The sequence below is a fragment of the Pterocles gutturalis genome, unplaced genomic scaffold (genome assembly GCF_000699245.1).
Source record: "Pterocles gutturalis isolate BGI_N339 unplaced genomic scaffold, ASM69924v1 scaffold18492, whole genome shotgun sequence".
In the NCBI taxonomy this organism is placed as follows: domain Eukaryota; kingdom Metazoa; phylum Chordata; class Aves; order Pterocliformes; family Pteroclidae; genus Pterocles; species Pterocles gutturalis.
In genome coordinates, this window is record NW_010113178.1 from 5,630 (window position 1) to 19,527 (window position 13,898).

Here is a 13,898-nt window from a genome sequence, read left to right on the forward strand (position 1 = left end):
AGAAAATAGAAGTCAAAGGAAAGCAGAAACATTAATGCAAAGGTTGTACAAAGGAGTGTGCTGTTATTTCAGCCCTCGATACAAGATCAAACACCCACTCATGCTTTACATTGAACCACACCTTATACAAAGAGTCCACTCACAAAGGGACATGTACCAACACCACCCATTGCACATCAGCTCTGGACGGGGGGGCTGGGGGGCTACCGAAACGTGCAAATGTTTACTGCATCTCGCAGGAGTGCAAGAGGGTTTCTTTTGCTAAACCTTTGCTTGGAACAAATGTGAATGCTTTGTCCCACAGTTAGTAACACCCAGATTCAATCCGGTTTACAAATGAAGTCGTAACCCCCCCCAGGAAATCCAGAGTTCAGCACTGCAGAAGCACGTATGCAAGATGATCACAATAAATTCCCTTTCCTTTGACAAAACCCAACCCAATTCTGCCTAAACGCACGGCAGAATGTGCTAACAGTGACTTTCGTTTTATTTTTAAGGGGCAGTGCCACTTACAGCTAATGCATATAAATGTGTACGAGAATATATTTTACATATATCTATATACATACAGTACATATACACAGACACACGCGCACGCACACACACACAGATGATGCAGACCATTACAATCCCATGGTGCAATAAACAGTCAGATATACAAAATTAACAGGTTTCATCAAACATTATCTTTGCTGGATGTAGAAGTCACTCACAAAAACAAAACAGACCAAAACCCCAACCAGCCAATAGAACATGAACCCCCACCACACCCAAAAGAGACCCGGGGGCAGCTCGTGGCCAGCCCCAGCATCCTACGACTCCCCTGAAGCGACAGGACTGATGCCAGGGGATGACACTCACCCTTGGACGCTTATTTTGTCTTTGGATGCAATTATTCTTCCAAATGATCCCGAGCCCCTTGCTATGAGCACTCCAAAACTTGGTGAGCGTGTGGGTACGGCGTTGCTGAGTTTGGGGGGGAACATCCCCCACCGCGTTTGCCAACACCAATCTCCCAGAAGCAATCCCAAGGGAAGGTGGTCGAGGGGGGTGTCAAATTAAAGCTGCTTTCTCTAATACAGGTTGATCAACAAGGCAGTCTTTCTATCAATAAGGGCCCGCTCTTGCTTTTTTTTTTTTTTTGCCTCTGAAGCTCATATTACATTTTTTAAAGGCAAATTTTAGAACAAATGGCAAGTCCAGTCATAAAATACAGCGAGTCTATGCCAATAGCAATAAAAAAATATGCAAATCCTGCATTAATTGTTTGGAGCCAGCCCCAAAGACCAGCATTTCAACCACCATCATCATCTAAATGGTTAACAAGCTAAAGCTCCCTATCTGCCCCTGTGAACAAACAGGAAGGAGTTGAAAAGATTTCAAGAAAGTTTTTTTTTTTCCCTTCCCATTCGGTGGAAAGTATTTCTGCCCACAGAATGCAAGATTCACAAAAATGTTGGACAAACTTCATCTAACCCCATCCAAAGCTGCTCCTCACGCAGTACTTAACTAGTTGAGCTGCTTCACAAACAGGCCCATGTTTATTTAGACTAGTGACTCGGTTCCCCCTTCTCCTGGCTGCACAGGTTGTGCCAGGGGAAATAAGGGGATCAGCAATGCAAGCTCCCTTCCAATACAAAAAGAGGAGCAAGCCCTTAAGGACGTCTATTAATTTCCTGACCATCTCCTTGCATGCAAGGAGAGTACAGCTGAAGTATTACTTCATCGAACTACAGCCAGAGGGATGCTTTAGGATGCTGACCCTTCCTCTTCATTAAAGCTATTTGCTTTGAAAGCTGAATTTGAGCAAGCCTGACCCCCCCCTTCCCCTCCAAGTATCTTTGTTCTTTGGGAACATTTTGATTTTGCTGTTCCAAAAGCAGAGGTTGCAAACCAACATAAGGAAACTACACGTAAGAAAATCTGATTTTAAACATGATCTAAACAAAACAACCCCAAACCCATCAGAGTGCTTTGTAAAACTGCATTTTGAACCTGTCTCTTACCCCTCCCGATCCACAAGCAGTACCTGTTTCATGTCTGCACAATGCAGCAAGCATACAAGACTCACTAACATTTCAGATTTTTATTCCCTGTTAGTGTAACAAAAATTAAAAAATAATCAGACATTCAAAGCCAGAAGCGAAATTGTTCAAGTACCAAATAAGGGGCTTTTCCAAACTTAAGGTATGACACTCCTATAACAATTCTGCTGTTTTAAACAGCCACAGCGTTCAGTTACGGACATGGTGCCACCCCAGCCTGCAGAGAGCCCGGGATCTGTGGCAACCAAGACCCTCCTCCTTCCCCTGTCCTCCCCAAAACAGCACTAAGTGTCAACATTCATTTCCACAGTCCCCATTACCGTTGCCTGGCTTTGCGAAGGACAAACTTTGATTTTTTTTTTTTTTGCCCCGCTGCGACTAGAATTCATGTATGATTAAATACAAGCTCTTTTCCTGGGAATGGCTTTTGGTTGTGGCAGTCTTGCTTACACTAGTGTCAGTGAGAAAAGAATCAGGCCCATCACATTAAATGGAAAACTTCTTGACCATCTGTCACATCAAAAGAGTGTGAAAAGAGCATTTTATTTTTGGCATAAGACAGAGGGCTGTACTGGATATAACTCTAGACTGCAACTACCAGTGGTGCAAAGCAGCGACCCAATCCGCTGCTGATGAGAATTAAAAAAAACCCAAAGTACAGCCCCCAAATCTAGAGCACTCCAGTATCAGAAGGTGAACAATCACGTATTATCACTCCACATGCTAGTAAAGCATCTGTTAGAACATCCCTCTGTTTCTAGATTGGTTTTCCCATGGTAAGATTACTTGTAATTGATAAAGAAACTAGTGGGAAAAGATTTATAACTAACTTCAAAAACATGGCACTCGGGGCTGACGCAATGGGGCCAATGGCAACTGTGGAAGTAGACCTGATCTCCATCCGTAGGAAAACAAAATACTGAATCACCCCTGATCCCTGCAAATATACTTCAAAACAGATCAGAATAAACTGTGCATATTCGAGTTTCAACACCCCCCCGCCCCCATTTAACACTGTGCAAAATGTATTTAACTCTACATATATATTAAATACAACACGGGTCAATGAGATCAGTACTCCTCTAACCACAGACCGCTAACAAGCGGCTGCTACAACAGTGAGGCTATTTCCCCCTTTCCTCTTGACATTATGACTCTTGAAACCAAAACCCTTTGCATCTTACTGTTTTAAAAGAACCCGAGTTCCTTTGTCTTGCCTTTATGTTCACGTTTCCTGTATTTGTTTTAGGCTTAACAGCTGCTTTTCATACTAGGGTGAAATCCCACAAAACCCAGGCCCCTTTCTGATTCCTCTGTCATGCAAGTGTACAACAACTCCTGGAAGCTGTGGGTTTCCTCACAGGTCCAACACCACTGAGCAAACAGAATTAGGCCAAGCACAATGAGAGCAGCAGGACCAAGCCCCTGCCCCATGGATCACACCAGCATGTCAGCTGGTTTTGAACCCACTTTTCACCTGCCCTACAAGTGCACAACTGATGCAAGAAGAATCTGTGCAATTGCACGTGGGAGTCAAGGAGGAGCAATCATAGCAGCTGGGACTTCAGGTGCCTAAAGCAAACACAGAGAGATACAGTGGCAAACACAGCCTCAGAGAGACCGCTGAGGATAACAGAGCCAAATACAAGGAACGTGGGCTTAGTCTGCCCATAGTCCTGATCTGAAGGTTTGGGCAAAGCAGAATTTCAAAGAATGCTTCAAGATGGCTTACTGGCCAAGGGCATCATTCACAGCAAATACATCACCTGCGATTAGCAAAGGGATCTCGGAGAGTGAGGGGCCAGGATCCCAACTCACTCACACCACTACAAAGCCAAGCTACCTTCACGGACGCCAATGGAATTACACCGTATTTACCTTGGCTGAGCTGGGGCTGGAGCCTGCACCAAGACCTCACAGGATCAGTCAGATTCCAGTATAGGGAAACTTCAGACAGTCCCACTTCACTATCCTGCTGCTGTCAGTACTGCAAGGGTGTGCCAGGATTTATGAGCCTGAAAGCAGATCTGTGCCTGTTTAAAACAAAACCGAGCCCTATCTAAAATGGGGCAGATGTGAAACGCTTGAGCCAGGTTGTCTCTGCCACAAAAACAGGGATCAGAATTATGTGTCCCATCAGCCTCAAATGTTAACACTACAAATAAGAGGAGAGCCCAGTGAGATCACAAAGGCAGAGAAAATAGTCAGACGCTCCTCTTGCACAGGTTTTTCCACAAGCATGAGGCACCTGGCTATCATTTGTGCCTTTGAACTGATTTCCCTCATTGGGCATTTGGATTCAGCCCAGCACCAAGGGAACGTGAGATGCACAAGAGGTGTGAGAATGACAGCTTTACAGCTACCAGATTAGAACTGCAAGTTATCCAAGAGGTAGGGCAAGTTTCTTTAAAAAGAAAAGTTTCCACGTCCATATACCACTGAGGAATCCATTCCAAATTTTCACTCAGAGCAAAAGCTATGTCTCATTTTTCCTTTTCTTGGGGAAGTGGAAAAGAAGGGACACAAGAGCAGATGTGGATCACTTTGACAATAGCAACTTGCATGAATTTTCCTTTCCTCTTACCCAGTTTTGGTGAAGTTTTGTAGCATTCCATTTAATTAGAAAAGTGTAAACTACAGAATTCTTTGCCTGAAGATTGCACTATGGCTGCTTAGAAAGTGCCTGGGATGCATCAGGGTCATTAGTGCAAAATAAAATATCTCACAGGCATGCCAGGCAACCAGACTGCCCTTCCTGCACTGGCTGCCAGTGCTCCAGCCTTGTCACTTCCCTGCTTGCAAACTCATGACATTCAGAAAAATAATACTTACAGTGTAAACATTAAGCATCAACCACCTGGCACTACTCCCTAGGCATTACAGAAAAAACCTCATTCGAACAGGATGTCAGGCCCAGGGTCAGAAACAGGGCTAGAGCATTCTCAGACCTGCATGACTGTCTGCTTCCTGCCCTGCACAATGGGTGCATTGCAAGGGAACTGCTTCCAGGAATAGGAACAAAAGTAACTTTCAAGGTCACACACTGAACAATTGCTTTGCCAGTTGTGCTTTGATGCCAAGGGGTTCAGTTTGCCAAACTTAGCTCTTTTTATTTCAGAAGCTTAAGGAATAGAAATAAGCTGCTTTGTATACTTTCCAGGGAGGGGATTTATTAGATGATTGCTATACTTGATGAAACTCAGGACTACCCATTCCAGTATTTGACAACAGCCCTTGCCAAAGGATGGTACCAGACATCCAATAACTGAGGAGTACAGCTCTCTTCCCTTCCTGTGTTTTGCATCGTGTCTAAACCAACTACAACAGAATTTAGATTATACCAATGTAAGACGTTGCTTGGCTCTAGTGGTGTGAGAGTTCAGAACCCAGCTTACAAAGAACAAATCAGATGAGATCTATAATTATTAGCATGCTCACTTCTGTACAACTGGAAATGACACCTCATGAAAGAATTTGATACAAGAAGCCATCCAGAAGCATGACTGCGTCTACCTCTTCTATACCAAAATCAAAACATTACAAGAGTCTGTCATTGTTCAGCAAGAGAACTGCAACAGGTGAGTGCAAGTTTCATTCTAGTTTACATTCTGAAGCACAGTTATCATTAAAAACTGAAAACAGAATCCCAGGCTGAGGAATGGAGGAAGGGGGATGAAGAAAGAGGAGAGTGAGCAGTTACATCAGATCAGACAAATTTAGTGTTTTGAAGCCACACAATGTTTAGGTTTTCCTTTTATTTGTTTCAAGTTTTGGTGTAGAAAGTATGTGCGGATGCTAATGCAACCTTCCCCGTAAGTGCTCAATCTATCAACAAACAAAGTTTTGGTGTGTTCAATTTGGTTATAAATGTTTCCTTTAAGTGAAGACCTGTAGTGCCACTGAACCCAAAACTTTGTTACTGTTGGCAAAAAAATAAAGCAACTTTTCTTTAAAAGCATTTTTCCATTTAAATAAAAACCTGAAGCTTTCCCATAATTCCTTTGGTCTTCTCTCACCAAATTCCATGCTACCTCAAGACAAGCCCTCTTTTGGAAGTTCAGCTGAATCGCAGTGAAGCTGCTAAAATTAACAGAGAAGAATTGCTGTGGTAGAGTTTCCCCCCCTAGTTTCTTGGGAGTTTAAGACTGAAAGACATTACTGATGCCTCAGATAGAGGCTTCAAATTGTCTCTACAAGAACAAGAGAAAACAAAATCCAATTAGAAGTTCCACTGAAGGTGCCTGGCAAAAAATTATCTCCATAAAACGATGTTTTGCTTCCAGTATTGTTGTATGCATTGTGTTGAGTTTATTCCACTCATAAGGAAACAAAGGTATCAGTGTAAAAGCACAGCTGAGCTTTTAAGGTAGCACCAGGACACCTACACCCAAGTTGTCGTCTTGTTGCTGCTAGGCCTCTTTTTGATTCACATTCACAGAATCACTTCTTGTGCAAAACAAGCAGTCTAAGGAGAAAGAATGCCCTCCAAGTTCTAATAAAAATCATAGAAAAGAATCCAAGATAGCCAACACTCTCCTCCTCCCCAAAATTTATCTGCAGAGAGAGGGGGGCATCTGTGCGTAGACAGGATAGGCAAGCCTGACATTTAGGGAATCATTGTGTTGGACAAGGGATGTCTGCTGGTAATGAAGAACCAAATCCTTAAGTGTGCTGTACAGGTTATATGGTTCTGCAAACCCATAACCTCTTGGGGTGCTGTAGATCACACAGTGTTTCACTTCTCCATCAGCTCTGCAAGGAAAGGAAACAGGAGAGTTTAACATCAAAGGAAAACCCAAAGTGACAGTCTATTAACAATTAACTAATGCAGCAACCCTGCCAGTCACTAAATTACATAATGCAGGACCCAGTAGATGCAAGTAGAGGAGATTAATATAGTCTGCAAAGAAACAGTGCTTCAGGGCATGCGATTAAACACTCTTGCATAATAATCCACATAAGAGGCCTCTTCTATCCCAGCAGTACAATCCCCTACTGCATTGTTCTCCAAATGTTTCTTGGAAAAAAAAAAAAGTCATGAGCTTAACCAAGATGATAAGCACCTGAAGTCAGCTAAGACTTTGTGCTCAACTTATCTGGAAACCTTTCCACTAAGCAAAAAAGCCAAAACTCAAATTCTTAGGACCTACGGAGTATTTAATGAAATGCAGCACTAACCTTCAGTGCACATTTTTTAATGTTAAGCATGACATGGGTTCAAGTTGGTTCATTATCTGAAGTCATAGCAACTGAGTCCCTAACTTGGCAAAGCAGTTACTGCAACACAGTATTTCCAAAGCTGCCAGAAAAACTTACCTGCCAGAACGATTATTATGTAATCCCTGTACTGGAGCCTATTACAATCCAAGTCACATGTAGGAGCAGGTTACGTTATGCTATCCCTTTGCTAGCTTGTAGCATAATACCAACCAACTGAAAGTATCTGATGAACCCATCACTTCAGTGACTCTGACCAACAGTATCTTGAACACAGCAGATACTACAATCTTCAGTTACCTTGAGGTGATATACCTTCACATATTCATTTCTCAGACTTGCTTTCAGAAGCAATTAACCTCATGTGAAATAAATCAGTGAAAGCCATTTTGCACTCCAGAACAGGCTTGAAGGATTTTTAGATAATGGAATCAAAGTATTTCTGACCTCCATTACAACAGCATCAAATGAAGTGAAACACAAGAAATCAATGCAAGGCTATGTGAATGTCATAAAAACTACTGCTCACAAATAATGTCTCCTCTGAAGCATCACTTATCTTAAACATACAAGAGAAAGCATCTAAAGTTGCCCATATCTGAAAATGAGAATGGAAGATGTTACAGCTTTACAGTCCTGTTTTTCTTCTTCCTGTGTGTTCCTTGCCAGGGGAGAATTTGGCCTTAATTTACTTGTGACTGTAAAGCTTCCATCTGGGATACTTGAGGATTTTGTACTAGCTACTGTGGTGACTGAAGAGCTAGGACTACACTTATTGCACATTCAAAGCACATTTTCACAACAAAGGTTTTACCATGCTAGACTTCCTGCAAACATGTTCCAATAGGTAGGCTTAGGCTAGGCCTGGCTTGTGTTGTCCAAAGTAAAGAGCTGTGGTAGAGATTTATGAATTGAGTAGTTCGAACAAAAAGGAAAATACACTTACACCACAGAACAAGCATAACATCCTTTCTTGCTACTCTCTCGAATTAAAAATGCTCCATCAGGTTTCCCACAGAGCAAGTCTTCTGCTTGGATCCGGTTGAGATCCCCAACAAACCAAGTTTTCTCATCATGGTGTGGCAGGTTTTCATCTTCTTCATTCACAAAGTATGTGCTGAAAGAGACAATAAATTTATTAACCAGTGGTCAGTAAAGGAGCTAATAAACAGTGACTTATTTTTGCAGAAATCATTCAAATAAATACCAGAACACACTCAAATCGGGGGGTCAGGCTCCCAATGCAAGTATATTAAAGGTTTCAACTTAGAACTTAATTGTTTCAACTTTTTAAAATCCTAAATGTTTCACCAGAGTTGCTGCCTCACATGACATACAGTTCCCCTAGGGAATTTCTCTTTTTCTGCAGTCCTTCCTTTTTCTACAGTCCTTAATTGAGAAACTGGTATTTTGTATTACCAAACCCCACAAGCAAGAAGAATTATTAATGGAACAGTTCTCAGTAAAATCACGTGTATAATGACACTTACTCATCAATATTTTCATTTTTGATCCCCAGCCAGTCATTTATTCGCTTCTGTCTCACCCCTTTGTGATTGAGCCATCTGCCAGAGGAAGAGAGCATTCATACATTACTTCAGAGTACATGTACGGGTTTTCTTACCGAGCAAGCTGAAACTTTGACTCAAGGTCCCACAAACAGTCTGGAGCTTAGTTTGTTCTCCAGTAGCAAAAGACACAGAAAGACCACAGATTCCATAAGAGCACTTCCTTGCATTGTCTTCCGAGATGCCTCCTTTACTGGACATGGCAAAAAAGGAGCCATGAAGCAATCTCTTAAATGGAGAAAGAGGAGGGTAGAGCTGAGGAAGAGGTACTGCCTCTGCACAGTGCAGTCCAGAAAAGAAGCAGAATACATATTGATAGCTGTCTCTGTCACCATCTGAGACAGCATGTTTCGCTCTGTCTTCTGCCAGAATCCTAGTGCACTGAGTCCAGCCCAAGGACATTAGCAGCTGGGTAACAGGGGTATCAGTGAAATCAAAGGCAGGTAAAAGCAACACCTGCCACACCTAGCACAAAGAGTACTAACCTCTGTTGTATTAGCAGGAATAAGTTTTGTTTATAAGTCATTTATCTTAAAAGTTTTGTGTCTTAAATGTTTACAGGAGTTGCAGAACGTGCACATAGTTGTGGCAGGGTCTTTAAGTAACGAAGTCATGAAGAGGCCAACCAATTACTCAGACGTCCCATGCCAGAATGTAGTATCTTAGCCCTCACAGAACTTTGGTTATGAAAATAAAATTAAATTCACATTATCCTGATGGAAACAGCCATTAATCTGGTTCATCAGAGACATTATTCCGAGGTACAGGTCAGGCTTACTCACACAAGATACTGATCTCTGATTTTGCGGAGTTGAATTAGGTCAGGCTTGATACTATTCATTTTCTTATCAGTCTCCCTGTTGTCCAGAGCTTGTTTCTTCAAATCTTGTTCCAGGCGCATTTTACTATCATGAATCTCACCCAGACGTGATTTTAATTTCTCATAGTTCATCATTATCCTGCAAACAAGAGTAATATTTGAGAGGTGAGGTCAAATCAGCCTAGAAGGACTGAACTTTACCATTAGCCCTTTAAGAGTATCACAAGAACCACCGTAACAGCAGCTCCTCCCTTTGACCGCCTCATCTTACACGAAAACTACTGCAAGAATGCCAGAAAGGACCTCTTGCCTGAAGGCCTACCACCCTTTTGCATAGTTTGAACCTTGAGTTTACCTTAGTATATTTTCTTCTGGCAGAGACGCAGGAACAAATTATCTCTAGGAAGGTAAGCTAGAACAGGTTCCTCCTTCACTTTTTGGTTTATCAATTATGCAAGCCCACCACAGGTATCAACACCAGTAAGATTTCAAATGCAGACTTCAATTACTGGTCAAGAGCTACCAGGAAGTAACACTGCCTGTTTCTTCATTCAAGATTACTTTGCAGATGTGGCACAATTCAGGAAAATAACATTTCTCCTGTTAATTGATCTTTAGTCAAAATGAAGCACCACAATCACATAGTAAGATTCAGGTAACTGTTTTCAGGCTAAAAAAATCTCCCTAAGGTTACTCCACCATGATTCATAAAGCGCTGTGTCAAGTTAGGCATTATACCTGGCATTTCTTCACAGAAGGGCAATTTCAAATTAGGTCCTTACTGAATTTCTGTTAGATGACCCCTATCCACTACCAAGTAGTGGCAAGTAAATAGTGATCATCTTTGAAAGTGACTAAAACTGACTGCGGACTATGAAATTTACCAGATACACGTCCATTTTGCAGTTTACAAGTAAAGATTTTTCTGAATAGAAGTGGGATAAGCAAATGCGACTATTATTTCCTGATCCTCATTCACAGTATCTTGATTTACTGAAGTTGAGAGAATAATCCAGAGATCTCCCACCTCTTCTCTCTACAATGCAATTCCCTGACAGAAGAGGGCTTTACTGAAGGTTCAGACACCTTGGGTGAAGGTCTCAGAGAAAATATTGAGTTTACGAAGTGTTTTATATGATGCAATATTATATAAAAGAATTTCATGAGAGTGTCAGTGTGGACGCTAGCTCTTCCTTGTAAGCAAACATGACTTGAGAGCTTACCGTTCAATTTCTTTGTCATTCCCCTCCCTGCGAAATCGCTCTATGTATTCTTTGCTGTATCGCTCTTGTGAGTGGCACTGTTCCTCAAATATCTTAATAGTTTCATTAAACGCTTCAATTGCGGTCCTCTTCATCTGAATTTCCTAAGTGAGGAAAGAGTCCTTCATCATTTCATGATACAGATGACAATGCAAGACTCAATTATGTTCCCTAAATTGAGTGAGAAGACAAACTTTTCTCCCCCCACAAGTCAAAATGTGATTAATCAGTTTTAGATTTAGTCAAGTGTCCAAGAAGAGCCAGAGAAGTACAGGGAAGACTTACCGCTGTAAGTCAACCCTCCTCCCCAACACAGTGCTCTCTATTAGGCTGCAAACCTCTCAGATATTTTAGTCATATTTTCCATCTTAGTTTGCAGGAAGATTGCCAGCAAACCTCCTCCCTATATATGAACTATCTTATTTTACAAGAAGCAGTCCAAATACTGTATTCACGCTTCCTTAATGCATAATATCTGGTATCTGATTTGAACATGACTTAACAAAAAACCTGGACAAACCCCTCTACAATTCTCACTGCAGCATACAGCAGCTGGAAATACTCAGCAGTGAAGGAAGAAGCCTGCAGTGCAAAGTTTGCAGGTGATGGCCTTCTCCACTACTCTACCTTAAACTAAGAGGCTCAGCTCCTCTTTCTTCCTTGCCCCACACCATACCTCTAGGACTATCAGCAACAAGTAACATTCACTGCGTATGGAAAGACATGGATGGAATGACTTTGAAACCACTTTGCTCTAATTCCACAATTTACTAAGTTTTTCCTTGTATTTTCTGACCCTGGACTGCTTTTATTAGCCATACCACATTCAAATAATTTTCTTTATTTTTAAACAACGAGACGGAAACTCTACAGATAGCTAAAGTAGAACCAACCTGTGATGTTCTGGTATATTCTTCATATAATTTGTCATACTCTTTACTCTTTTCCTGATATTGAGCATGGTATTCTTGAAGCTTTTTACCTACTGCATCTATATTATCTTCTTTCACCAACTGATCCTGTACATACAAAAAGCTATTAAGTCTTCAAGCAAAGCAGCTTTTCCTTAAGAGTATTCATATGTCTATTTATGCACATTTGCATTTTACGGCTATTAGCATCATAGCTAAAACAAGGTAATAATCAAGTTTCTACAGAACACAAACACCGTATCTATATCCCCCTTCCTCCATGCAACAAGTTCCACAGTTTACAGACAGAACACTGTAAACTGTTCCAGTAGGAACTGGAACTTTGGGACACCGAGAACTATGCCAAGATACTAAGCTTCCAAAAAACACACTACAGCTTAGGTCTAGGATTGCTATCCCCTATTGGAGAAAGGAGGAAGTGAAATGCTTGGAATCTGAAGTCAAAGATCAAAGTATTTTTTTCCAAAAAGCTCTGCAGTTCTTTCTCCTTAATGCAGGACAATGTCTTGGACTACTGAATAAAAGTTTAAAAAAATACTCTTGAAAAATTTAGATGGATATGTGTAAAGCGAGCAGCTGAGCAGCTGCATGGCTCATATGTGCTTCAAGGGCAACATTGTCTAGAACAGTGCCCTGTGGGTCCAATGAGGGCCCAAGTGAAAAAAAAAAAAAAAGCTTCTCAGAGAAGCTCAAGTCTGCTGCATGTCAGGGTTCCACTTCTCTACTGGACTGCTCAGGTGGAGACAGGAAACTTGATAAAATGAAGAAGCCTAAATGGCTAGACAATTTGAACGACACATTATTCCAGTCAAAGCAAGGTCAATTGTGAAAACTCACTTTTTTTCAGTTTAAGAAAAAAATATCAGGCTTCAGATAGAGAAAACAAAATTATATACATATTGGTAATTTTTTTCTTGTCTGCACTAAGCTATTGGGGTCCAATGAATATCTTACCTGCTGGTATCGAGATACTGGATACATCAACTTCACATCAAGCTTTGGGTTATACTGAGCAAGAGATTCATTGCGGTAGTGGTTAATCAGTTCCACAACTGAATTAAATGTCAGTGGATCAGAAAAGCCATATTTTCCATCTCGATGATAGATCTTTATCAGTTTATTGTTGCCACCCTTCCTGTAAAGCAGTACAGTGATTTAGAGGTTTTACTGTGTACCTCCTACCCCTCTTCAACACTAAGGCTGCTAACAAAGACACCACTGAAATTCCTGGGCAAGTGGCTTTGACACTGCACAGCTGCACAGTGATTCTTTATATACTAGCAGATATTAAGTAGTTTAAGAGTCAATACACACAGAATTATCATCAGTTATTATTTAAACAGGAGCAAAGCCCAAAGCAAATCTCCTCCTATGTGTTCTTTCTGGAGCCAGCTTATGGTATTTAAGACCTAGCTTTGCCAGAAGTTTAGCAAGGGAAAAGGAAGATGCTGAAGGCTGAATAAAGGAGCCATATGAAAACTCAAAACCACAATTTCCTGCAGTTTGGGGTCACTAATAGTATATAACTGAGGATACATTTATACAGTGATTAACAAGTCTTTTGAGTTATGGATGCTAATACAGGATACACGAACCTAAACAAAATCCTTTGAGGATTCCAAGATGGTTGTAAGTTTAGGACTTTACATTATCCAGATTTATACATTCTAGCAGTTTGCACAAATATAGTCCTTATTTCTACCTCTTTTCACCAACAGACTGACAATATTCTGTCCTTCCGGCACTCAATTTTGGTTCCTAAAGACATCTGTGTTCAGCAAAATAACCAAGTCATGACAAACCTTAGTGCACAAGCCATGAACTTCAAGGCAAAAGTCAAAGAAGAATTTAAACTACACCCTTGGGATCAAACCTGCCGTTAAGGCAACGGAATTTCACGGCAAGATCAAATACCTACCATATCATAGTAACTCCCAAAGGTGTGCTACAGCAGCAGTGGCTTTATGTGCCTCACCTGTTTGCCTCGAACAACCAATCTTGGGAGCCTGGCAGAGGCAGGCGACTGGACACGCTGGGCAAGGCTCCAGCAGCCA

The 13,898-nt window shown here is 41.3% G+C and overlaps 1 protein-coding gene across 1 annotated transcript in view; it reads right to left on the reverse strand.

Annotated features, from left to right (window-relative positions):
* Nucleotides 1-6,047: 6,047 nt before the first annotated feature.
* The window catches only part of PIK3R3 (phosphoinositide-3-kinase, regulatory subunit 3 (gamma)), a 10,868-nt gene continuing 3,017 nt past the window's right edge, over nt 6,048-13,898 (reverse strand). The window contains exons 3-9 of the mRNA XM_010074382.1: nt 12,799-12,979; nt 11,806-11,931; nt 10,874-11,016; nt 9,613-9,789; nt 8,753-8,827; nt 8,209-8,379; nt 6,048-6,797 (exon numbers count right to left, since the gene is read on the reverse strand). Coding sequence (XP_010072684.1) covers nt 6,596-6,797; nt 8,209-8,379; nt 8,753-8,827; nt 9,613-9,789; nt 10,874-11,016; nt 11,806-11,931; nt 12,799-12,979 — 1,075 coding nt within the window. The 3' untranslated portion in view covers nt 6,048-6,595. The remainder of the gene's footprint in view (nt 6,798-8,208; nt 8,380-8,752; nt 8,828-9,612; nt 9,790-10,873; nt 11,017-11,805; nt 11,932-12,798; nt 12,980-13,898) is intronic.